General features: G+C 40.4%; 1 protein-coding gene across 1 annotated transcript; it reads right to left on the reverse strand.

Annotated features, from left to right (window-relative positions):
- Positions 1–312: 312 nt before the first annotated feature.
- Positions 313–27,976, reverse strand: LOC139737159 (uncharacterized). Its single transcript, XM_071647837.1, has 15 exons — positions 27,836–27,976; positions 27,148–27,378; positions 25,126–25,278; positions 24,150–24,320; positions 22,996–23,111; positions 20,661–20,924; positions 19,037–19,223; positions 17,761–17,928; positions 16,640–17,235; positions 15,658–15,892; positions 8,937–9,084; positions 6,890–6,972; positions 3,953–4,032; positions 1,809–1,973; positions 313–515 (listed from the first exon to the last, which is right to left on the reverse strand). The coding sequence occupies exons 1-15, from the start codon at positions 27,891–27,893 to the stop codon at positions 453–455; spliced, it is 2,718 nt and encodes a 905-aa protein (XP_071503938.1). The 5' UTR covers positions 27,894–27,976; the 3' UTR covers positions 313–452.

Here is a 27,976-nt window from a genome sequence, read left to right on the forward strand (position 1 = left end):
ATCCTAATCATTATCATCGTCAATGATAATAACACTTATCATCACAGTGTTTACCATTATCAAATTCATCACTACCATTCCACCATCATCACAATTATCATCGCCATGGTTACTGCTATCCAATTCATCACTACCATTCCATCATCATCAGCAGTGTTATGACAAGCAACAATACATTTATTGTTACTACCATCATCATCATTATCATTGTGGTCATCATCCAAATCCACTTATCACCATCATGCCATTGGCATAATCATCATTATCATCATGGTCCGATTTCTCCTTCTCCTCCTCCTCCTCCTCCTCCTCTCCATCATGCCACTGGCATAATCATCATTATCATCCATGGCTCGATTTCTCCTCCTCCTCCTCCTCTTCATCGCGATCTTCTTCCCTGACATCACCACCATCTCTCCACAGAAGGGTGCACGAACAAACGTTGATGGCGTCTAGGGCTGCGGCGGTGGTTCTGTTCTCAGTCTCTTTGGTGACTTTGGCACGACAAGCATTTGCTGCAATTAGCGGTAAAAAAGTCACCGAAACATATGTGGCACAATTACATTCTAATCCTGACATTCTGTTGATACTGTCCACGCTCAATCCATTACACATGAGACTAGGGTCCATAATGTATACAGTGCACTCCCGTTATAACGAAATGCTCGGGACCGGCAGTTTTCTTTCGTTATAACGAAATTTCGTTATAACCGAACAAATACAATATACATGGCTATAACGAAAACAAGGAAACCACGTATTATATCATATTCTGTTCACTGAATACTCATCATACACTGGAAAGCTATGTGAAATGTGATGGGATAAACTGTATTACAATAATAAACGCAAGTTCCCTTCAGAAACTGTGCATGACACAAGGAGCGAACACACAGTGGTGTGAAGTTCACCCATGCAGAGACGCTATAACACGCTTGTTCCGCTACGTATTTTCGAAAGCAATTCGCATTTCGTTATAACAGAGCACATTTCTTTTGTTTTTCTTTGTCTGTGGCGCTCGGAAAAGACTTCGTTATAACGGAAATTTCGTTATAACCGTGTTCGTTATAAGCGAATTTTGCACCATACACTTTAATGGTGATAATTTTGGGACCAGAAGATTTACTTCGTTATGACGAAATTTCGTTATAACCGTGTTCGTTGTAACGGGAGTGCACTGTACACTCAATTGGGAATTGTCATGTCTTACAAGCAACAGGTTAAAATACAATGTAGCCAGGACAACATAGCCAATTTTTTGAAGGGTTTTAGCACAAAAATGCTATTGTGGCACATTTCTCTAACTTCCTCTCAGCCAATCAGAACAATGCATATGGCTACCAGCATTTGATATTCAAGCTAAAATCAGCTACAACATCATCTTGTTCTGGTTTCAAGCTAGGATCTGGGGAAAAAATTCTCTCAAGGTCAAATTGCAGCAGCTTGTGTCAACATTTCTGTCTTCTGTCATTACCTAAAGGTTTAATAGCATTATTGCATCACATGATCATTTACTTTTGTTTGTATCTTTATTTTATTTTGTTTTATTGTGTTTGTTCTGCCTTTGTTCTTGCATCATGTGTTGTTTGTTTTGTTTTGCTTTGGTCATTTGTGCGTGTGGTTTATTTGGTTATCTTGCATCATGTGTTGTTTGTTTTGTTTTGCTTTGGTCATTTGTGTGTGTGGTTTATTTGGTTATCTATCTATCTATTTACATATGTCATTAGTTTATATCTATTCATTTTGTCTATTTTGGGAGTGGGGGTGGGATGAGGGGAACAGGGGAGGAAAGGGGGCCATCAGTGTACCTTCTGCCACCGGTCCAGTGTCTTGGAGTACTCTGAGGAGTAGAACTGGAACACCTCCTCGCAGTCCCGTCTGGCAGCGTGGCCCGCTGGGTTGTACTGGAGGCAGTTACTCCTAACCAGCATCATGTCCTGGTGGAACTCGCCGAAGTCCAGGTACGTCCCCGCCTGTCAGAAAGCGAGAGAGAGAGAATGTGAAGGGGGAAGGGGGGGGGGGGAAGAGGGGGAGAGGGCGACAAGAAACATGATACAGAATCACTCAAAGAATAACAGTTATCTCCTGACAGATTTCTATTGCAAAGGTTTTTTTTCGCAAATTTTGCGATTCACTGCTGGATCACAAATTTAACAACATAGAAAAATATCACCACTTTATCTTGATTGCATTAGATTTGCGGAGTGAAAAATATAAATGTGCTTTATATTTTGTGGCATTTTGCTCCTCCCGGGCTTGGGTGACACCATGGTCATGGTTGGCCAGATACAGGCATGTTATGGGACTCATTTGTATTCTTCCTGGTCTACTTGTGACCGCAAGGGTAGACACCCTAGTCTAGCATCTTTATGCGCTCGGTCGTATACAACACGTACTAAGGACAGGTACAGTGAAGTGGCGGCGTAAACAGACAGCCATAAGTGCACTGGTGTCACATCGCGAAAGCAACATCTCTGGGAAATGGTCAGTCAGTCTATTTGTTTGCTTGTTTGTTTCTATGGGAAGGATCACCCTTTCAGCCATAGTTACTGCTGATCTTCAAAGGGGGCCTTGTCGTACATTAAAAACAAACAAACAAACAAACATGTACATTCAGCACTGTTTCATTGAAAAACAGAATAAATTATGGTGCATATAATCATATTCATGATGTCTATACACAAACATGAGTGACTTCCTCATTTGCAAAAAAATATATATATATATTTAAGTGAAAATAACAGCTTTTTACAGTATCATGAATGAAAAACCAAAGACATACAAAGTCAAACACACAAAAAGATAAAACAAGAAGGAGAGGGAATGAAAAAAGGACGGAGATAGAGAGAGCATAATATCCAGAGAGTTGATGCAAAAAACAGGATATCAATTTTGGCTCCTGTTATAAGAAAGTCCTTGGGACTCGTGGTTTTGTTTTGTTTTGTGTTTTTTTTTTGGTTATATCAAAATTTCATCATTTAAGCATATAAATAAATGACGAAAAACATAGAGTAGATAATGTTGCAGCCTGAAATTTTACTTCATCGTAGCCAAAATTTCATTGAAACCGTGTTAATTAAAATGAGTGCACTGTACATGTACACCGTCAGACCTGTGACAAATAATGCGAATTTGATCACTACAGCCCCGGTCACACAGCACTCCACGTCTTAATCACGTACAAAAAGTTATGAAAATCTGGTGGACGTGGTCGTTAGTGGTAATTTTTTGGTCAATTTTGGTTTGGCCGTGCTTTGTATGGGATATGGCCGTTGGCGGCTGTTCCACTGCTGAAGCACTGCCTAAGCACGGCTAACCACGTCCAGTCATGTGTATGTACGCGGAAAAGTCCATTTGTCAGTGATAAGCCACTAAACACACGCTATTTCCCGTGATACCAAAGCCTAACACGTGTCAGATGACCGTGCTCTGTCCATGACAGACCGCTTTTGCGTCTTACCGCGTCTCCCCAAGTTTTAATCACTGCCGGAACACAGATTATCACATGTGTTTCACGTGTGTTGCACGTCTTTACATGTGCCGCCGTGGTTGTCCGCGGAATAAAATTGTGAGCAGTTCAAAACTTTTTACCGCGTCTGACGCCGTTCCGATTTTTCCCCGCGTCCTGCCACGTCTATGAATCGACCGTAGCTCCTCTTAAACTCGGCATCAACGCGAACAACATCGTCTGCTTCACGGGAGACCACTTTTTGACGGGTTTTGGCCGTGATTAAGCCGTAAAACGCTGTGTGACTGGGGTTTATGGAGACAAACATCATACAGACAGATGGACAAATAGAGAAAAGGATTAGAGTTTAAACTTGATGAGACAAAGAAAGAAAGGGAGAGAATAAGAGAGACTGGAGAGACAGAGAGAGAGAGAGGCAACCTGAGAAAAAGAGAGTGTACAATATTCAGAAGGGTACTGCAGGGACAAGACGGCTAAACTCACCTCCAGATTTCGTTTGATGGTACCAAAGTCCATGGGTTTCTTGATGAGCTTGTGGTAGCCCGGAGCCTCCAGCGGGTCAACTTTCCACAGAATCATTGACAGAGAGAGAGAGAGAGAGAGCAATTTTCATTCAATCGTCTAGACAACAGCCCTTGAAAATGGGAAGTAGTCCAAGTTAGTGGGCAGCGGTCTTAGTTAGCAGGCAGCCGTCTTAGTTGGCGGGCAGTGGCCTTAGATAGTGGGCAGTAGCCCTTCAGTGAGAACACTCTTTGATTCCTATCATTTTTTCCGATAACGGTATCAATGTTAAGTTCAGTTCAAAATGCCCTTACCAGTGGCAGTGAAGAATTACAGTTCTTCTTTCCCTCATTTTTTTTTTTTTTTTTTGGGGGGGGGGGGGGTGTGAATCAGAGATACAGTGCAAAGTGCAAAACAAAACCTCTTTTAAAAAGACAGAACAAAGTGCAAAACTAAATCTCTTACAAATGGCAGAAAAATTATGGCTTTCCTGTTCGCTTGTTTTCTTTTTGTGTGTTTTTTTTTTTTTTTTTGGGGGGGGGGTTCTTTTATTGACACTGCACTCATGAGTTAAAGTTAAGAAGACCAAACACCACAACAACAAAAAAATAAATAAATAAAAAAATGGGTCAACACGAACTGCATAAAAACACCATCTACACTCCAATACTGTGCCTTGGCACTTCTGATTTAGATTGAAGACTAGAAATGTCACTATGGCGACCGGTATGCCTCCGCCATAATGCATGATTCTCCTAATAGGTCTATAGTTCATGAGGACAATGTGTGATTACAGTTTCACAAAATTGGCAAAATATTTAAAATGACATGTTTGTCACAAATGTGTTGCATGTGGTCTATGTTTAATTGGATGAATAGGAGAGCATGTATTTTGGGATTTAAGAACTTTAACTTGACTTTGACCCTTTCATAAGTTTATGCATTGAGTAATTTTCAAGGCATGGAGAAAAAAGTGCAATTTCTGTATTGAACAGTAAATTGTTATCATTTTCATCTGGCCTTTGACCCCAAGATTTATAAGAGAATCACTGTATCACAAACCTCTGACATGACTAAAAACATACTTTTCTGGTCACAGGAAATTCAACTATTGTGACGAAGAGTTGCCCAATTTCTTCTGAAATGTATTTTCCTGGCTGCCACAAAATCAACCAGTTTGTGCCATGGTCCGCCGTCAACTTGTCAGTAGATAAACAAACTTAGTCATCTTTTATTTTATTTTTTTTTTGTTGGAAGGGATGGTATAGTATTGGTTGAGATGAGGATTCAACTGAAAACTTTTTGCGAGATATTTAGAAACCACTCTATGAAATGTTAAAGAGCATACATTTCTAAGAGGAATTAAAAGTTTATTTGATGAAAATTGGTTTTGAAATGGCTGATATATCCAAAAAAAAAGCAAAACAAAGTGGTCCTAATGATAGGTGGGTCCCACCTTTCTACAACGTCTTGTTTTTAGCTATCTCAGCCATTTCAAAACTGATTTTCATCAAATATACTTTAAATTTATCTTTAAATTGCCTGCTCTTTCATATTTTCATAAAATATTTTTTTAAGTATTTATCGTAAAACGTTAAAACCTGAATCCCCATCGCAACCAAAACTACACCATCCCTTTAAGTCAATGAAATTCATATCTAATTGCAATGATATCCGTCAAGTGGTGCCATATAGTCTTGATATGAAAAACACCTGTCCATCTAGGGTCATTGTTCTCATCAGTAATGCTTGTACACTTCATTTTATTGCATGACACCACTGGCACCTTCAAGTGACACATCAGTTAAATTCCAACCAATGTCGAGGAAATGACGTTAACAACCAAACCGACGAGCAAAACGAGAGACGCCCTGAAACCACGATCGATGCCACTTCCTTGCGGGTGGAGGGGTAAAAATGTGGTTTCCTTTTTCCTATCAACTGCCAAGCTATATTGTAAATGTACCGTGGTGTGGTGAAGAAAAGTTTCAATTTGACAATACAACTTCAGGTTTTCCCTCTCTGATTTCTGTTTGCATACATGTAGCATTATACCCTTTTTGATGCCTAATTCTCCCATAACTTGCAATCAATTCAAATCAGATGACCACGTATTTTTATGAATTACATGACTTCATCTTTATATTTGTGATTGCAAGTGGTTGGGCAAAAGGTTTTCACAGATGTTGCTTGGAAAATATTTAAACAATAAATGCAAGTGGAATAAATTCGAAACAATTCAGATTTGAAACAACTCATCTAAGATATTCAACCATATGTACATAAGATATACTGTTAAGCAACAATGATCACTTACAAGATTAGTAAGCATAAATCTACGTAACATTAAAAGGTAGGCAGTAAGCAGACAGGTACTCTGAATTATCTCTTCAACTGAAAAAGAAATCATATGAATTAGCAACCTGTATAATCTGCTAATTTCTATTCTTAAAAAATGCCATACGCCTGCTTTGAAAAATCAGCAGGGATAATACACTACACTCCCTGTACATATCTGGATTGTGACTTTGTTATGCCAAATGGGCTGGTCCAGGTATTAATTTATTACAAGTAAGGAGCTTTCAGTAAACAAGAAAGGCATTACTATGAACAGGGGCAGATCCAAGAATTCTGTAGAGATGCGGTACCTTTACAAAATCAAATGGGGGGGGGGGGGGGGTGGGGGGGCACGCACCCCACCCAAAATTTTGGTCTTTACATTTCTTTTGTTTTGACCAAAAAAAAAAAGGGGGTGCACCCAATTCGACCTCACCTGGATACGCCACTGATGAACACAAACAGATATATACACAGTAACTTAGATTTACCAAAATTTCACACCATTTAATGTACATTCTTCTGGCTAGCAAACAACAATAATAACACATCCAAACAAAATATCCAGTGGTATCATCCTACCTGGTCTGGTGAACCACGAGGCAGCATTGATCCCTCCCTTGGGTCGGTTTGCACCCCGGAATCGCATCACTCGCTGCAACAAGCTGGCAGAGAAAATGAAGAAGCATATTCTACCATCACCTCTTAAGGTTTATGTTTGCTCTGCATTGTAACTCATCTCTTTCATTATCATTCATCATCCAGTTTTGATCCCGATTTGTCCCCAAGAACAGGGATGGCTGGATTTACCTCACTCTAACAACAATTAATGCTGCAAGATAATAGTGGCAGGGTAATTACAGACATTGTGCTTACAAGTGTGCCAGCCAACAGTTTATTCAGTATTTGATTCTAACATCATAAAGACATAACAAATAATTCAATGTGTCAGTAAAGTTCAAAGCTATCTAAAATGCATTTACCCTGTTTTGATTCAATGGTTCTGTAAACATGCTACTGGTATTAAAGGGATAGTATACATGAAGTATTGGCTGAGGAGATTAGGATTCAGCTTTTAACTTTGTGACATACTTAGAAAGCACTTCATGAAATGTTAAAGTGCATAAAGCATAGATAAGAAAAACAACAATAACAACAAAAACAGACAGAATATCCTTAAAAAATACGATTTTGGAGAGGAAAATCAGATTTTCATAAAATCTTGACACCATCACTAGCTCATTGGCCCTCTGTGCCAGTGAAATGTCCTCCCCCCCCCCCAAAAAAAAAAAAAAAACGGTTTCCCTGGTAAGAATGGGCAAGTAAAATGTTGTTATTTTATCAACACTGATGAGAGAAAATTGTTAAGTATTCGCATCAAGCCCATTTAGGCTCGTTGTTCTCTGTTCCTGTAGGGGTCGCATGAATTAAGTAGTAAGGCCTACATATGATGATGCAGTTTTCTGCAGTTTCCTGCGGTTTATATTGGCTTCATTTTTTTTTTTCATTTGAAAGATGAAAAGCCATACTTTCAAAAGGCAATATTGTATTAATGTATTTCATTCTGTTTATGGTACTAAATACTACAAAATTGTATTGGTTAGCATCTCTGATACAATTCTAAGAGGAATTCAAAGTTTATTTGATGAAAATTGGTTTTGAAATGGCTGAGATATCCAAAAACAAAGGAATATTAATAAAAGGTAGATTGATTTTCATCAAATAAACTTTGAATTTTTCTCAAATTATATGCTCTTTCCTATTTCATAACAGATTTCTCATCACCTAAAAGAATCATCATCAAAAAATGTTGGAAACCTGAAGACGTATCTCGACTGAAACTATGCCAACCCTTTGATGTTGACAACATCACAACAGGAGGGTGTTTGAATTTCACAAAGAATCTATTTATGTCGATCTTAAAAGTTAAGATCAACTTAAAATTACGGTATTCCTCTGATTTTCCTATTTAGTTTTATTTGGTTTTTTTTTTTCCAGAATCCACTTCAAATTGTTATCACAATTTACAAACAAATTCCTTTGTCACTTATTCTATTTTGTACATTAAAGGGATTGTACAGTCTTGGTTGAGACTTAGTTTTGGTTTTCTAACATTTTTGGTGAAATAATGAAAAACTTCTTGTGAAATATGAAAGAACATGTAATTCTATGAGGAATTCAATGTTTATTTGATGAAAATTGGTTTTGAAATAGCTGAGATATCCAAAAAAGAGCAATTCTAATAAAGTGTGGGACCCACACTTTATTACGATTGCTTTATTTTACTTTGTTTTTGGATCTTTCAGTCATTCCTGACCCGATTTTCATCAAATAAACTTTGAATTCCTCTTAAAATGGTATGCTCTGTACTATATCATAAGTGTTTTCTTGGTATCTCGCAAAAAGTTAAAAGCCCAATTCTCATCTCCACCAATACTATACTATCCCTTTAATGGTTGCATATATCAGTCTCTAAAAGTTTCATTTTATTAGGAAGTTAGAATACCATAGAAGACACATACAGCATACATAGTTGATCTTACAAGCTAAGATTGGTTTAGATTCTTAGTTGAAACACCCCACAGGTCTCTGTACAAAGGTGGATATGAGGGAAAGGGGGTGTTCTTACTTCCAAGCAGCACGAGCCCAGCTAGGCATGCTGGATGGACCGGTTTCCTCGTCAATCGGTGTCGGTGCTTTCCTCTTGCGCCGACTCACCCTGACGGTTCCGTCGGCACCGACCACTCCCTCCGAGCCCGAGCCACCGCTACTTGCTTCTGGGAACGGCAGAATAGAACATGCCATGCATATTGTATCACTATGTTCAATGGTTTACAAGTTTTACCATTGTCGTATTAGTAACAACACACACAAACTAGCAATAGGTGCATTGTAGGAGTACCCCACTGTCGTCTCCCATGTGTACACAAATACTCCCACAATGTCATTTCTACCCCCACAAGTGCCCAGCAAAATAAAATGAAACATAAGATGGAACCTCCACAATGTACCTCTTGCTCGTCCATTATCACTGACACGTTGATTCTTCGAAATGGGGGGGGGGGGGGAGTGGGGGAATGTATTTACTCGTAATACAAATTAGCAAGAAATTCGGGGCAAAAAAACCCTCAAGAGACCTGGGGGGCTTATGTGCTCACCTGAGTATCACAAGTTCACCTCCCATGCATTTTTGCAGAGTGTTACCTAAGAACATAGGAAACTTGGGGAATGAGCAGTTTTGAGGGCTTCTTTGGGGGGTGGGGAATGGCACTAATTTGTACATTCTATCATACTGGCAAAAATACAGGCAAAGTATACATGCAAGAAAAGAAAATTTGACCAAACATTTTTTTTTTTTTAATCATAATGTCAAAACTGCCACTTAATCTAGTCTCAGTCCCAGCTGATCTACCACAGTTAGCCTTGAAAGTACATTTACTACACAATATTTACTAATATTCTGACTCTGAAGATTCTCTAATTTGGGGGTTCTGGGGTCCCTTGGGGGTCCCCAGGTTGGGTGGAGGCATGGTGCCAATTTCTACAGCTATACAATATTCTGTCACCTGAGTGATAATGCCTGCCAAATTTGGTGAAAATCTGTCTACCTATGATGCCTTTACAAGAGAAGGTGAATATGTGCAAGTGGGGCCCAAATTTGCCCCACGCCCATTCCCTGAACTGCCATGAACAAATTTGAAACTACAGTCACCGATTTAAACTAATAGCACTAACTTAGCATATTACATAAGGTTCAAGAGGAGAAGGTTTGTAAATATTCCTCAATTTTAAGTGAGTACTGCAATACACGGTGACTGTCGACAGGGTTAAGCATGGCCTTGCCACTGTCCCCTAGAAATATCAATCAGCCAGCAGCGGAAGTAGCAAAGCTGAAGTGATTCCAGCCGAGATACTTGATATGTTTCCTAGAAGTGCTTTTGCTTTCATTTCATGCTCTGGTTTTGTTTTGTTTCTTTCCCCCGTTCATCCCCCCCACCCCCCCCTCCACCATATCAGTTATCTTTTGTCCTTGATAAATCGCCTCTCACTGCGCTATGTTCTCTACAGGTCTCTTCCTGTTACCATTAAAGGATCACAACTCTTTTATTTTTTTTTTTTTTTTTGCAAGTCATGCAGTAGCTTGCATCATACGTAATTCTAAGTCTGACTTTTATATGGTCAGAAATGAAAGTATTCTTTGATATCGTTTTCATATCCATCTAAATATAGAACTGTGGTTACTCATATAACACTAAATCATTGTCATATTTTGCATACTGAAGGTGCCATGACTTGCATACATGTTGCAATGCTAGGTATACATTTCAATGAAGCTGTCCTATAGATATGATAGGAGAATTCCTTTATTTAGGGTTACAGTATAATCTATCCCTCCACTGTAGCTGCTCTTGATCCTGTAGGGACCAGCGACAGTACACTGCCTATGGGACAGTGCTGGCGGTGGATGTAGTCTTATTGGCGCAGACTCCTACTTACAACAAGCCTATAATCTAGGTGGAGGACGCAGCTATTTTCTTTGCTGTTACGCTAAATGTCTGATGCTGCGAGACTATTGTCTTGCTGGCACTAACCCGTATCGGTCATAAATTTAGCCTATAATTTAGGCGGAGTATGTAGCTACGGTCTTTACTGTTACTCATGTCTGATGCGGCGAAACTATTGCCTTTGCTAAGCAATACATTTGATGTTGTGAGACTATGAATGACTAGAGCAAGACGGGTGGTTACAGGCGGTGGATGCTTCCACTCTTTGTAGTCTTGCCGTATCAGACGTATCGCTTAGCAAAGACAATAGTCTCGCCACATCAGACGTTTAGCGTGACAGTAAAGCAGATTAGCTGCATACTCCGCCTTGATTACTGTAAAAGTGGAAATTTTTGCGGTGTTGAAATTTTCACACATTTCACACACTAAGAAACTAGCATGAAAATAGAAGCACGCAAAAATTTTTTTTGCTTGCAATATGTTCTAGTTATTGATGTCTCGATTGCGCGGAGTTAAAAAAATGTAAAACTCTTCTTAGCCAGCGCAGCCGAGCACGAAAAATTAGTCACACAAAAAAATTCACTTTTACAGCATAGGCTACTTTACGACCGATAAGGGTTAGTGCTTGCAAACTTATCCGAATCCTCCATCTGAATCAGTAACCCCCGCTATTATCACCCACTCTTGTCCTCACAGCTGGTCAAAAAGAACCAGTACCCAAACCACAGAATTTGTGGAAAATAGTGGACAGACTGATGTGTACAGCACTGACTTACTTTAGCGCACGTAAGTGTAGGTTATTATGTATTTGACCAGGGAGGTGAGTCACCTCCCTGATTTGACATAGGAAATAAATTTTTAAAAAGCGTCACACTTCTCACAGTAATAATCTCTCATTTCACTGAAAATCAGTATGTGGTTTGATATTCTGTCATTTACTACTATCGATATGCCTGTGTAAAGTGTTGATGGCATCTTGAGTTACTGGCCTTGGGGAGTTTTGCTGAAAAGTGATAGATGCAATATTTTAAGGAAATTCTCTGATCCTCTTTTTTTTTTTCTTCTTCGTACATTGCCTTTTCCATGATTTTCAGCGGAAGTCAAGGGGAGCAACATACTGAGGATGTGAATATGTGCCAAGGGCTCAAGGTTGGCAGTAGAGATGGATAGATAAAAAAAAACCCAATAAAACGAAAAACAGTCAAGATACACTTGCATGGGTGGAGAAAAAGGGTGGCCACTTACCAAGGCAGTTGGGACAATTGGGGGAAAACCCCTCTCTGTATAATACATCATCCCTTTGTCTGGCTCACTTCAACCTTTTTGCCTTGGCTAGCACTTCACAACTATAGCTCGGCATCAACACAAACGTATGCAGCCAACCACAACGTAAGACCGAAACACACGATGCACAATGCACAGACAGACACACACACACACACACTGCACAGACAGACACACACAATCATGCAGAGGTCTTTGATGTCTATCTTTGCCCTCCAGCATTTCAGTGGGTGTCTAAATGACCCATTAAATAATATTTTTTCATTTCAAAATAAAAACCCATCACAGATCTTACAGAATGGCTTTACTGGACTAAAAAATGACACACACATACACATAATAATAATAATAATAATAATAACAAAAATAATAATAACAAAAATAATAATTATAATAATAATAATAATAAAATTGATAATGATAATAATAGTAATAATAATAATAATAATAATAATAATAATGATAAGAAGAAGAAGAAGGTTGTCTTCTAATAGCCTCTTCAGTGTTGCCACTGCTCTACCAGAGGGCCCTGCCATTATTAATACCCTAGCGTTGCCAGGTACCCATCTATAATAATTCAACATCTGGGTTGAGAGGGACATTGTGGCTAAAAACATCTCGTCCAAAGACAAGTACTGGGCAGGAATCGAACTTGGGTCCTTCGATAGGGGGTTGGGATTCTTATCCACTATGCCACAACGCCCCCACACGAGAAATCACGATAAGGCTGGTGCTGTTACATACATGTGGTTGAATATATTTAATGCAATGCATTCAAGCCAGGAAAGAGTACTGTATAAGCTGTTATTTTCGCGAGCGTTTTATTTTCGCGAATTTCACGAATCTCAGTTGGATCACAAATTTAACAACACGCGAAATGTCTCCATGCCCTAGGGTAATAGCACAATTGCGTTAGCGTCGGCGTCAATTCGCGAAAACAACATCTTGCGAAAATGTCTATGACCTCCTCATTTGCGAAAATATCTGTGCGCGAAAATAACAGTGTATACAGTAACACCAAACTCAAAAGAATACATCTCAATACTCAGTCGATCATTTTGCCTTGGTCCCCGGGGCTCAGGAGTATGCCTTTTACTTGCAAATATTGTCCAAAATGTTGCAAAGATGTACAACCGTATATTCATGTATACCTTCCTTGCCTACAAGAATTACTGTATACACCAAATATTTTGCAAGGTAATATTTTGATGAATTTCGCAAGTCAGGTGCTATATGCGAATTTAGATGAGTGCAAAAATATTGACTTTCATTCTGACATGAATGTGATGTGCACGCATACATACGCCTTGGGTGGGGAATGCAGAGTGATACAGGTTGGAAATCGTGCGTGTGCCTGTGGTGATCATGATCGGAGCCTTCTACATTCATTGTACAATATGTATTACAAACTGTACAATTATTCTTTTACACTGTACTCAGTATCGTAATGGAGGGCTCTGATCATGCTGGAAGTGGTGCGCCCTCAATGGCGGGGCGCGGCTCACGATATTGCTTGACATATGTACACACTGAATAATCAGGTTAAGATTCACGATTATACAGCTGCACACTATATTCAATGATACTCAGTATTGTGATGCTATGTAATTTTGTTTGTCTTTATAGATTTTTATAGAATATTTTATGCCCAAATTGTATATATTTTTTTTTTGAATTGCATATATAATTCTTGCCCATCCCTTTGTCCCACCCTTTTATGGTTGTTTTTGGTATGTCTTGGTTCCTTCCTTTTGGATGTTCTTTTCTTGTCCCTATTTATTTCAAATCCGGTTCTTTTTTATGCAACTCATGATTTATGAAACAGTGTATAACGACATACAGTTTTAGTATTGTATATTTGCTCATGGGATCAGCCTCGAAAGGCCAATGGCCTACTGCTGATTTCCTCCACCATTTATTTTAATTGTTATGTCAATCTTGAACACACACTTTTTAACTTTTAACTGTGATTATGTACTTATCCAAAATAATTTTTGGTTTGTTCATGATGTATGTGTTAGAACTGATTGATTGTACATTTATATGTTTTTACCTGAACTTGTGGAAATAAACTAAACTGAAACTGAAACTGTTTTACATTCATTACTGTACTTCATGATCACGAATTTGACTACTCCCGAAATTATCGGGAAGTACCAATTCATGATTTTAGCTGACCAGGGCAATCCATCCCATGAGTGGAGAATAAATAAAATTCATGAAAATTTAGACTCGCTAAATATATGCCGCATACAGTATTGTCCAGTCGTAGAGGCTCTTTGCTTATGGGCCTGTCCATCTTGTAGTGTGTCTGCTACTGAAAGAGTGCCTGAAAAAGCTGTGGGAAATTAAATATCATACCCCCAAATTTATGCACTCCTACCAAAGACCGATATCTATATTCCACTTTTATATCCCACGACCCACCGCAAAATGATTTTTGTGGAATCCGAGAAATAGCGCAACCAATTAAGAAACCAAGGACGTCAATTTTGCGGACACATCTACAGTCAATTAGAAAGGAGGGCCGTTCAAACTGCTACAATTGACAACGGAAGATAAATACTGACATTTTGTGGGAAGTTGCAGGGCAACTTTGCCAGAAGCCATCCAATAGAACACCAGAAAAATCACAGACCGGAGCAATTTATTATGTTGTTAAAACTTCCTGTGAAGTTTGCAGTGACAGCATGCAAAGAGAAAACGTACAAGGGAAATATTGCGGTTCATATCATGTGATCTTCACTCCATGTTTGCATTCCTCCCCATGGCGACACACAAAACAAACAGCTAGCCATCAAGGCTATTGTTACTTGGTAGCTTTGTGCAACAGATTGCTCTGCCAACTACATGCATGCATCAGGGTGACCAAACTTTTGAATATAATCTAATAACTGTTTCTTTTCTTTCTTTTCTTTTCTTTTTTTTTTGCGGCAGTGTGAATAGAAAGCCTAAACACTGTGACTTGCATTGATGCCAAATTTCGGAACGAGAGTGGGCCTATCATATCCGGAGAGATCACCATTTAATGACACTGTCAGCAGGGCTCGACACTAACTTTTTTCTCTGATGGCCCGTTCAGGGCACTAAAATCACTGAATTTGAAATGTTGGTAGCTCATGGAAAAAAAAAAGTAGTACAGTGGTGCTAAATAAAAGGAATATGGCAATCTATTTTGAATCTTGGGTTGCCAAATTGGGCCACCAAAACATACGCTTTTTGACAGTTGGTGGCCCCACATCAATTTTTAGTGGCCCCGGGCCAGTGGGCCCCCATCTATGTCAAACCCTGCTTACAGACAGACAGACACACACATACACACACAAGTCAGGGGAGGATCCAGGAATTCTATTAAGACGGGGCGCCTTTACAAACTTAAAGGGGGCGCACGCACCCCTCCCCATTTTTTTCTTTTTAATCTTTTGTTTCAAGCAAAAATAAAGGCAAGGGGGGGGGGGGGGGGGGGGGTGAGCGCCCGGTGCACTCCTTCCTGGATCCATCACTGCAAGTTTTGTCATGGAGTTCATCCGCTCAATTCATTCATCCACTGAACGGACTCACCCTGGAAGGACAGCATCTCGCCGGAGCTGCTGGGGTCATCTTCCCTCTTCTCCTCCCCTTCCTCCTCCGCTTCCCCTTCCTCCTCCTCCTCCTCCTCCTCCTCCTCCTGCATCCTCTGACAGGACAGGTCCTCCAAATTCATCTGGGTGATGTCAAAGCTGGATGAGGACTCCATGACGACGCTGGCCAGGGGCCCCGCCCTGGGACCCTGGGTTACGAGAGATACAGCTGGTGCCTGTGTCAAGAAAGTCACGCACAAAGCCTGTTCAAGACATCTTTTTTTTGGCAACAGGTTTTCCCTTTACAAGGGTGTAACATATCTAAGTTGTATACAAAAATAAAAGATCTAAACTGAGAGGCAAAACAAGGTTCATGCATATGAATAATAAACATTCATTTATACGCAAACTACTTTATATGCCGGATATTTCGCGAGGTTCTTATTTTCACAAATTTTGCAAGTCGGATGCTATTTGCAAATTCCAAAAACTGTGAAAAATATTGACTCTGATCCCGACATAAATGTGACATGCATGCATACATTCCTTGTACTGTACTCCCTCATCACAAATTAAACTACTCATGAAATCTTCCAAAAGTCCTGATTCGTGAAAATTTAGACTTGCTAAATATATGGCAGATGTGCAGCATTTGATTGACCATGCCATGGACACAACACTGTTTCTCTTATCTAAGGCCACCGCACACTATACGACTTTCTGTGACACAACTGACCAACTCTGGATCCGAAACAAGAGACCCGGGGGTCTCGCGCTCACCTGAGTATTGCAAGTTCACCTTCCATGCATTCTTGCAGACTCCTACCTGAGAACATTGGAAACTTGTGGTGGGGGGGGGGGGGGGTAGCTTTGAGAGCTGGGGGTATGGTGTCCATTTGCATATTCCATCACACTGGTAAAAATAGCTGCCAAGTACACCGTACTCTATAGAATACAAATAGAATGTTATGAAGGGGTCTTACCTGTTGCACCTCAGCTTTAGCACCCTCTGTTGAGACCCGTTCTGATGGTTCTTTGGCCTCAGTTGCAGCCGACCTATGTGGTTCCTGCTTGTGGGTGGCTTTCCTTACAGGCGTGGGCTCCTTTGTTGACACTCCCTCCTCCACAAACTCAAATGGATCCACCCCGGTGTGCTCCTCCTTGGGGTCAGGCACGCCCCCCTTAACCTCTTTGGCTCCCTCCAGCTTGAATGGAGGAGGGCTGACCTTTGATACCGTCACAGCCTTCTCTTTGGATGTTGAGGCAAGGCTTGGGGCCATCAGCCTCCGTCTCAGCTCACTGTCTGAATCCTTTCCCTCCTTCTTCTCCTCCTTTTCCTCGCTCTCCAAGAACTGCTCGAACTGGTCCACGACGCTGGAGAGCTGCTCGGTGGAGAATTCCAGGCGCTCCGCCGATCCCCCCTGCACCTCCACGGTGACTATGGAAGGGTTCTTGGTTGGTTCCTTTGGCTGTCCTCCTGCTGCAGTGCTGGTTGTGGTTGTCGTGGCAACAGTTGAGAGGTGCCGGGCAGCTGAGGGCATCATGCCCGGTATGACTCCAGGGATTGAAACTTGTTTGACTGCAACAGAATTTCCAAAACAGTACATGAATTTTTCTATGGATCATTTCAAGCCCTATCTTATCATTACTGATTCCAGATTTGACCGATACATCTTCTTTCAAGCAAGGGTGTGCATTCATTTCACGCATGAATACCTCATAATAATTCATAACTTAAAATCAAATCATGTGAGCAGTTATGAGTTTGGGACACCATTATCATATGTGATTTACATCAGTGGTCCCAGATTTGATCACTGTTTTGTGAAAACATTTGAAACCTTAAATTTGTCATAACTTTAATTCTGATTGCTGTTTGATTTTATTTCACATATTAAGGTTACCTTAACCCGCTAAGACAAGTTCAAGCATACTCGGGCAGGTGTCTATGGAAAATGTGTGTAGTAGCAATATCAGCCGGTTCTCAACGGGCTAAACATGAAATGGCAAATACACATTAAAACGCAGAACAAATTAAGGCCGAAATGATTCTTTACAAATTCAGAAAAAAACAAAAAACAAAAACAGATAAACATGGAGTCACCTGACGCTGGAGCAGGAGGTGGTTGACTTTTGAACTCCAGCAGAGCCTTGATGGCGGACGATGCTGATTGGCTGGCTGGAGGCGACCCATCATACTCAATCCACTCCGTGTTAGGCTTGCTTCCAGTCTGAAAGATGAGCGACGACTCCCGGCCAGCCATCTTGGCAGCTTCTGCAGATCACGGAAGTGAAATCATCAATTGTGACAGTGCACCTCAAAACGAACATAAAGTCGCACACACTGATTTTGCGTGAGGACTGAAAATAAGTGAAATGGGTCAACCTAGCAGAACTTGACTTTTTCATATTTTCTGAAAGAGCGGGTCTTCTTTTACATTATGCTAAAATTTGGTATCATAAAACGGGCAGAAAAGTGTATTTTTTAGCAGTTTATCTCGAACATTTTTGGTAGAATAGTGTGATTAGGTGTGTCTTCAGAATCCCTTTTTCATTTCTGAAAAACCTTGTCCACACTCTTCACTTTCAACTCTAATAACTTTTGAAAGGATAGTGCTACTGCTTTGAAAGTTGGCATTAATCATGGACAGAATGTGTTTATGAAGTATGCTTAATTTCAGTTTAATCTGATAATCCCTTCATTGTTGTTACTCTAGTGGCTTACTTCCTATTTTTTGTCCCATTCATCGCACAGCCAACACGGTCTGGTAAAGATTAAGCGCTTGAATAGACACTGTACTTCAGAGCCTCTTTTCTCAGTTCACACATTTCCTGAGTTTGTGCTTTCTTTCCAATATTTAGATAGGTTAGGAGAGTCCATTTGATTTGAATTATACATCATTTTAAAGCTTAAAGTCTGCTCTTTCAGAATATGGTCTTAACTAAAAATTCATGTCTGGCGACTTTTTGTTTGTTTTGAGGTGCAGGGTCACAATTTATACTCAGCAGTCAATAACAAGTCTGTCTTCCTTCTAGTGTTTAATCAATCTACATCATTTAAAGAGCAATTCAAGACTTATCATCACAACTCTAGAATGGATTAATTAAAGGCATTGATAGATAATCTTATTAGTTATGAGGAATTAGTTATCTCATTCACCCAAGATATAAACCAATTGAGCTATTTGTTGTGCTGTAATCTGTGTATTTTGACACATGTGCTTGGTGGACGAAACTTGGTACAAATGGATGAAACTATGGGAGAAACTACAGGGGAACTGAGGAGGACTTGGGGAAAAATAGCAATTAATGCTACTATATTCATGGAGATGCCTCATGGCAGGATGTTCAATGTGACACACCTGGTCCACCGATCGCACTTCGCACCACTCCACCAGCAAGGCTCTCCACGAGCTTCTGCGAACTCTGACCCGGTGGCGATTTGGAGGATGACCGCCTGTGACCTTTGATCTTTGCCTGCATCTCCGGATTCATGGGGAGAGGGCTGCGGGGGGCTGACAGGGTGGCAATGGTCTGGGCGATGGGCGACTTGGGTCGCATCATCACCTGCAAAGGGAAGAGGAGTCGTAGTACATTGGTTACAGCATTGGTCTTTACTTCAAGGTCTTCACTAATGTCCAGTAGTGGGTCTAGGGCAATTACCCCCTGGGCAATTACCCCAGACCCTTCCCCTGGCCCTAATCATAATCATAATCCTGAACCTAATCCTTACCCTAACCAATACTCCCAACCCTAAACTTAATCTTTACTCTAACCTTGCCACTAACCCGTATTTAGCCGGGGGGTAATTGCCCTCTGGGGGTAATTGCCCGGATACGCCAGGAGCACATTGCGATATAAGGTCAGGAACAACAGTACAACGAAATATTCACAAGTTACTATGATGGCAGGTCTGCAGACATGATTTACCTATGAGCATTCAAGTTTGTGCTGTATTGACTGCAATTACAGCAACTTTAATACCGTGATTGCAAATGTCGTATTACACATGTCCCTAATCAGACATGTAGTGTGTGAGCAGTCATTATGGCGTTGTCCTTAATAGTATTATCGAATGCCTCGTCGGGTACTTTTCCAATTATGCAAATTCTCATTCCAACCTATACTGGAAAGCTGTGGTATACTTATTTCCTGGGTAATTCATAATTGTCAGAAGCTCTAAGTTCCTGTCAGCTCTAAAAGTTTCTCCCTGCATGATTTTCAATGAGAACGATTATATAGAATGTCAAACTCTGGAGACAAAACACAACACCAAACACCAAGCAAACACCAATTATACACAACATATGAAGCCAAATAGAAATAAAGATATTTTGTTCAGAAAATGGGAATTTTGCAGCTATCTATCATATCAAATCAAATTTGTAAAGAAACATTTTTCATTTCAAAACCATATTTTCTCATTTTTTGCAGATCTGTATTCTATGTGAAAAAAAAAAATTAGCTTAAAGGGATACTGTAGTATTGGTGGAGATGAGAAAATTGGGCTTTTAACTTTTTGCGAGATACCAAGAAAACACTGATGGAATAGTACAGCACACACCATTTTACAAGGAATTCAAAGTTTATTTGATGAAAATCGGGTTTGGAATGACTGAAGCATCCAAAAACAAAGTAAAACAAAGCGATCGTAATAAAGTGTGGGTCCCACACTTATTAGGATCGCTCTGTTTTGGATATCTCAGCCATTTCAAAGCCAATTTTCATCAAATAAACGTTGAATTCCTCATGGAATTACTTGCTCTTTCATATTTCATAAGAGGTCCTCATTATCTCACAAAAAAAATGTTAGAAACCTGAAATTAGGTCTCAACCAAAACTGTACGATCCCTGTAAAGAACTGAATGAAAAGAATAAGGTATGAATTTATAGATAGTCATAAATTCTCTGAAATTCAGCTCAAGCAGTCTAAGCCATAATTTTGTGTTTGCATACAGTAAAATATGAAGCATTACTATGTTTATATAATCTACAATGCCTCACCTGCCCTTTGGATCCGATCACTTGTCCGACACTCAGTGGACTGGTGGGGCTCCGCCCACGACTCAAGGTCCCACCCACTGGAGTTCCAGCACCCACGGGGGAGGGGCCTCGCACTGTCTTCTGGGCGGAGACAGAGGGGGACGGGAAGCGTATGGACGGCGAGGGACTACCGAGGGACGTGGACGGTAGTGGCACCACGCCTGGGTTACCGCTGGTCATCGTCATGGCGATCTTGGGGCGGGTCAAGATGGAAGTTGTGATTGTCTGGAATGGAGACAAAGAGGATTTTTGTTTACCACTGCATCATTCTTGTGACCAAAGATCAGCAAGTTATGCTACTGATATGTCTAGGCATATGATTAATATGTTTTAAACAATATACAAATGATGCACAGGATAGAGTGTGTTAGTGTAGGCGTGGTGCACTCGAGGGTATTTACAATTGTGAAACATGCACGAGGCGAAGCCTCGTGCATGTTGCACTACATTGTAAATACCCGAGAGTGAGCTACACCTCCACTAACGCCACGAAATAATCCTGTGCATCATTTGTTTTATAAAATGGGTCGAAAATTCGAAAACTAACATCATTTTTCAGCGTTTTTCACGTACCTTTGTGGGTCAAGACGTCCGAAGATGTTCGTCCCAAACATTTACGCACGTCGCAATCGCGGAAGTCCCGCACATACAGTATAAGTATAATGGGGGGTTGGGTTTCCGGACACTTAAATTCCCGCATGAAAACTTACTTATTTTACATAGAATATGCACACTTTACCTTAAAGACTTGATATAGACTCCTCATATAGGCCTACTAGACAACATACTCTGAAAACGGCGTGAGAATTAACCTGCTAAATCATTGGATTTGCTCTTCAAAGTGACTCCATGTACGCGTCCGGTCCCATAACGCTTGGTCTACTGTACTGTACGAAGTGTACGTATAGTATAGTACATAGTATACAAATATACTTGGCCTTGAGAGTTTCTTGTTAAAACTATGGGCAGAGGTGACTCCAAACTAGTACTATTCACTGAGGGGCGCAGCCCCGAAGTGAATAGTACTAGTTTGGAGTTACAGAGGCCCATAGTTTTAACAAGAAACTCGAAACTAGGCAAAGTATATTTGTTTTATATTTTGGATCAAAAATTTGAATAAAAAGTAAAATCATTATGGGCTTAGCCTAACCCCGAGACGCTCCGTGTACACAGTTACACTGCAACACTGCGTGTTGGGGCTGGTCGCAGTTATGTATAGGCTTAGCCGCACTGCGGCGGCAGCGCAGCGCCTGCAATACGCAACAGTGCGAGAGACCGGAAATTGAAAAACGTAGCAGCCGTGGCACCGCCAGAGTTGCCCGTCGCATGTATCCAAGCGCTCGTATGGCCGCTGCAAACCTGAACTCTAGAATTCGGGACCGGACGTGGACGGACCACGTACACTTGATTGTAAAGAAGGGTGATTGTGACATCATTTTGCAAATAGTATATACTATTTGCAAAATGTCGTCATAAAAGTGACGTCATTTTGCAAATAGTACTTCATGGCGTGTCAAACACACCAACACTCTAAAATAGTTCAAAATACCTATAATCACGTGAAGCACTTTTAACCAATCAATGGAAGACAAATTTTTGATCCAAAATATAATAGAGTATACGTACGTACGCCACACATGTTATGCACAAGGGGAGACAGGCCGGCAGCCCGAACTAGAAGTTGTTTACAGGATTGACAGCGCGTATGCATGCAATTCATCAAAGGAGCCGCCGCGCGCACAGACGATCGGCAATCTACCATAGGATTACAGGCAGTGCAATTGTACTGAAGTAAAGGAAGGAGGTGTGTCTCATTTCAGCGCTTCCTATTGGCTACATTCTTGAACCCATTTTATAAATCATGATAACGGTCAAAGCTGGCTATAGTGGCTACCCAAGGGAGACAAAAAAGCGTCTGTTATAGAGAGGTGGCCACTAGACAGGGGTTTTAACCCTAACAAAGATTTTGCTATAATAGCCAAGGTCACATCTTTCTTAAAACACTTGTCAACATTGACTTCAAAACATATCTTTGGTTTGCTTCTTTCTTTTCCTGACAGAGAAAGCCCAGTACATCTTACTGTAAAGCATGAAATATTCACGACATGAAATTTTCTTGAACTGAAGCCAACAGCCTTTTTTCACAGCATAAAAGTTTCACGTATTGTCACTGGTATTCAATGCACAGAGTGTAGACAAGGACTTTTGCTTACATTTTGATGCTGCGAATCTCTGCTCTTGCAAAATTCGGTATATCAAAATGCACACAAAAATTTCTGGTTTTACTGTATCTCACCATGATTCCGGGAGCTGTTGACCTGGATGAGCTGATGGTCTTGGATTTGACCTGCGATTTCTGGACGACGATCACGTTCGTCTTCCCCGGCACCGTCCCAGGCTTGGTGACGACAACTGCAAACAATAAACAGATGTGACATTTGTCCAGTTTTAGCTTGTTTTGCTTTGTTTTTATTGAACTGTCATCTCTCTTGAAATTCAATACTTTTAACAAAGATATTGACATAACAGTGAGGATTGCATGAAAGCTTGTTTGCTACCATCTTTGGTGCTAATGTGAGCAGGAATCAGGAACATCTTAGTGCTATACACACTCCCTTCACCACATCCTGCACTCACTAAACCGATTGCAGACGGCATGCTTTACTTTGTGAAGAATATAAATGATGTGAGGTCAGTTGATTTTTCTTTTGTACTGGATTGAGAATGTAAGTTTCACCTTTAGGCACACTGCCATCGCCATTCAGTGACTTTGAAAATGGAAACACAAACTTATTAAGGCAACACAGTGTTACACACTTAATATTACAAGTGAAAAGAAAATTATGGCAGGCTTGTTGTGATGGATTTAAATTGTTGTAAATGAGCAACAAATGTGAAGATTTATCAAATACTGTGAATGTAAGAATCCTTTGGCTGTTTGATGGTAAACAGAGACTCCAACTCTTGCTCTTTTGGCAGGAGAGCTCCCATTTCAAGGCCATTTTCCCCCAAATCTTCCACTCTCCTGCCTGAGTTTGAATTTTTTCTGCTCCAGCTGTATGTTTTCAGTTTATGACATATTTTCTTCCACTTTAATATAATTTAGCTTTCTCCAGCCCAAATACCTCCTCAAAATATTTATTTTAAAAAATCACACAAAATAAAAACATTCATGCTCTTTATCAGTGGATCAGTGGATCAAAAAATCGTTTTGTTAAGTCATATATGTTAGAGAATAAAGCAAAGATATCACCAGAGAGCATCTATGACTCTACAGCTGGGCCCAAGCAGCAAGGGACCTCATATTCTGGATTGTGAAGTGTGCTGTGTGCACATGATATTTGTGCATGTCCACACAATCAGCGTCTCAACTTTACTAGAGGGAATAGGCAAGAGAATCTTCAGTTTAAGAGATGCTCGAGGTTAGAGTCTCTGGGAAAACCAGGGTACCTGTAGTTGTGGTGGACTTGGCTCCGGATTTCTGCAGCGCCATGGGAGATAAGGTAATGACGTTGCTCATGGTTGGTGGGGACCGGCCGGTGATAGGACTGGGCACTGTCACTATCCTTGGACCTGTTGTGGAGACCAGGTTCCTCACCCCCATTATCGGAGATGACGACCCTGTGACAAAAATGGCAACATCAATAGCTGTATACGCATGTGTGGATAACACACCTCTCACAAACAGGAGATATTTTCGTAAGACACCACTTGAAAAGTTACACATTGCTACACAAGATACTGCATGATAAGCTATGATACTTACCCTACACTACACTATACCACATTTCCTGGCACTTTGCACATCACTGTGCAATGTATTGCAATACCTTGAGCATTATATTGCACCTCGCAATATACTGCACTAGTCATTACACTACTGTACACTGCAAACTACACAGAACCAAGTCTTACACTGTGCCATGAACTGCATCATATTATACTACACTACACTACACTACACTACACTACACTACACTGCACTATACCACACCACACTATATCATATTGTACTACACCATACTACATTACACTACACTACATTACACTATGCTACACTACATTACACCACACCATACCACACCACAATACACTACACTACACTACACTATACCACACTACACTACACTACACTAAACTACACTACACTAAACTACACTACACTACACTACACTACACTACACTACACTACACTACACTATACTACACTACACTACACTACACTACACTACACTACACTACACTACACTACATGATCTAATGCACCACACCCTGCAACGCACTTGTGTACTACAATGCCCTTGGGCTCATACCGAACCTGGCAATAAACTCCATCCAGATTATACAGTGGGTGTCACTCCACTCACACAACACTACACAAGGCCTTGCAACCATGCAGTCACCATGATTCAGTGCATCTTCATGCCCTTACCCGCTGACACCGAGGTCTTCGACGCGGGGAGAGCTATGGTGGTGGTTCTGACGGTCGGGGATGATGTTGTGGTGGAGGAAACCTGGTATGCTTTTGAAGGCATCCGGCCGCCACTGCTGGCCACCGTTTGTGTGATTAGCTTCATCCCTGACAATGGAGACGGTCAGTTTTAAAGGGATTGTATAGAATTGGTTGAAATGAGGATTCAGCTTTTAACTTTTTGTGAGATACTCAGAAACCACTTAATGAAATGCTAAAGAGCATACCTTTCTCACAGGAATTCACGATTTGAGGAAAATTGGTTTTCAAATGGCCGAGATTTCCAATGAAAATTTCAAAACAAAGCCATCCTAATAAAAGGTGGTCCCACCTTTTATTAGGATATCTTGGCAATTTTTGGATATCTTGGCAATTTCAAAACCAATTTTCATCAAATAAACTTTGAATTTATATGCTCTTTCATATTTCGTAAGAGGTTCCTTACAGCCTCACAAAGAACAGTTGAAAACTTGAAGTCCCATCTCAACCAAAACTATACCATCCTTTAATATTTCAGAATCCTTTGTTTCCTTCCAATTTTTCTTCTTCATGTTTATATCTCTGATCTTCACTTGTTCACTAACTTTGTTTTATTTTAACTTTCTTTTAAGGATCTCATTCAAACTGGACTTGACTTTTAAAAAATAAACTTGGCATTATAACAAACAGTAACAAAATTCAGCATACCACACAGTTCATTCTTCATACTCTTATAAGAATTTGTTCCGCTAATTACTAGTATTACACAATATTTTCTATATGAGATTAGAGTGGGAAATACAAACAATACACAACATATTGAACTTTCACAGCTTACCAATGGCAGCTATTCATCAAAAGCAAGTTTTCACTAAATCAACTTGTTATCCATGGAGTATCACACGATCCTATCAAAAGCAATAAAAAGCCACAACCCCACTATACTTTTAGCCTTGTACTCAACAAATGCACTTTTGATCCATAGTACTGTTTTTCACAACACTGCCTGCAAGTTTAGTGCTTCTCAAATTTCATTTCCTGTCAACAGTGTCTGCTAGACTGCTAAAAACATGGCACTTGTACATGAGCCAAAGTAGTATTTACTACACACAAATAGCAAACTGCACCAGGCAAATGTACAGCCAAGCTGTTCCGGTGCAATAGGCAAGCACATACTTCCTCCCTTTCATGGATACTGTAAAAATGGAAATTTTTGCAGAGTGAATATTTTCGTGAATTTTGCCGACACAAAACTAATGTGAAAATGAAAGTGTGCGTTGTTTTTGTTTTTGTTTTTGTTTTTGTTTTGTTTTGTTTTTGTTTTTTTTTTTGGGGGGGGGGCTGTTGAAGTTTTTATTTTTTATCTTTGACTTCAAAGTAGGCATATAGAAGGGGCATTACTGCTATGTTAAATGTAGTTTTCTTCATGTTCGCTAGTTCTGTATAATAGCACGAGTGAATTTGCTGTCATAGTGCAGCAGACCAGTTCCCTTTTACCATCACATATGCTGCCAAAGCCCCGTAACAGTGCGGCAGCAATGAGCTGTTTGAAATGCTTGGTCAATTGTCGTGACCATCTGCCAAATAAAAAAAAAAAAGCAAATGTCATTTTACCCAGCAGAGCATGAAAAACTACTTGCACAAAAATTCTGGCTTTTATTGTATTCAAAATCTAAATTTCTTGGTAGCCATTGCTTTTCATGGAGAAACACAGAATCTTACGCAGCTCTGCTGCAATTTTCGTGTCCTTTTCATCATTCAAATTCTAATTCCCTCCTATTTTTTGCTTTAATATTATGATTTTGACAGTGGAAATATTTAACCCACAAGGATGTATATTCCTCCTATCTGACTCTCCTCACTGTGCTTATAACACAAGTTACTTGTATCTTTTTCGACACCTGCCCTACTTCAAATTCTTTGAATTCATGAGATGAGGAAAGCATAAATCATGATCTTCCAACGCTAGAGATAAGTCAGGGAATAGGTGATTCCTACCAGGTTCTGGTCGCTGAGAGGTTTGAGAGGCCCTCTTCCCACTAGCCCCAATCACGGCCGGAACAACACCGCTACAGCCGGTGCCAGTGACGGACGTGCTGGTGCTTAAAGCTGGACCTTCAGTCCTCTGCACGACCGTGGCGGGCTTCGGCGCTTTCTGCTTGGAGCCACTCTTTGATCGGTGGTGCTTCACGGCCGGCTGACCCGATGTGCTGATCGCAGGCATAGCTTCTGTCAAAGAGTAGTTTATGGAAGCATCGTCATAGGGTGAAAATTGAATGTTTTAGCATTGGCAGTCAGTTTTTACATGTTAAACACCTCTGTCTTTGATAGCTTCGGATATTTGTGCGATAAATGGGAGATATATGCCTGATTAAACCCACTGCATCTTATTTGTGACGAAATCTAATTCAACCTAAAGTAGAGGAAGGTGCACATCAAATTCTATTTTAATGAGCTTTTCAGAAGAGACCAAAACATTGTAGATTAACTCTTCATTGAACAAATTCCAGCCGGGCATTATATCGCAAAACAGTTGTAGGAATTGGGGACTTTAACTAGAGCAGAGTTAATATTTTGCATTGCAAGTTGGAATAATAATAGAGAGAATTCCAACTGCCACACCATTAAAGTTTTGAAAATCTCTCAGATGCTACTCCCCATCTGCATCCCCTCAAACTACTCATACCTTCAAGGCTCAAGGGATGGCTCGAGGATGTTGCTTGACTCTCGGATGCAGTTGCCATGGAGACCTTACTGGAGGGTGGCAAGCTGTGAGACCGGTGGAGAATGGCATCTGAGGACAGGGTCTGTGATTGGCTGGTGGAGT

The sequence above is a fragment of the Diadema antillarum genome, unplaced genomic scaffold, assembly GCF_040938485.1.
Source record: "Diadema antillarum isolate AM-2024a unplaced genomic scaffold, OU_Dant_1.0 seq00000684_RagTag, whole genome shotgun sequence".
Lineage (NCBI taxonomy): Eukaryota > Metazoa > Echinodermata > Echinoidea > Diadematoida > Diadematidae > Diadema > Diadema antillarum.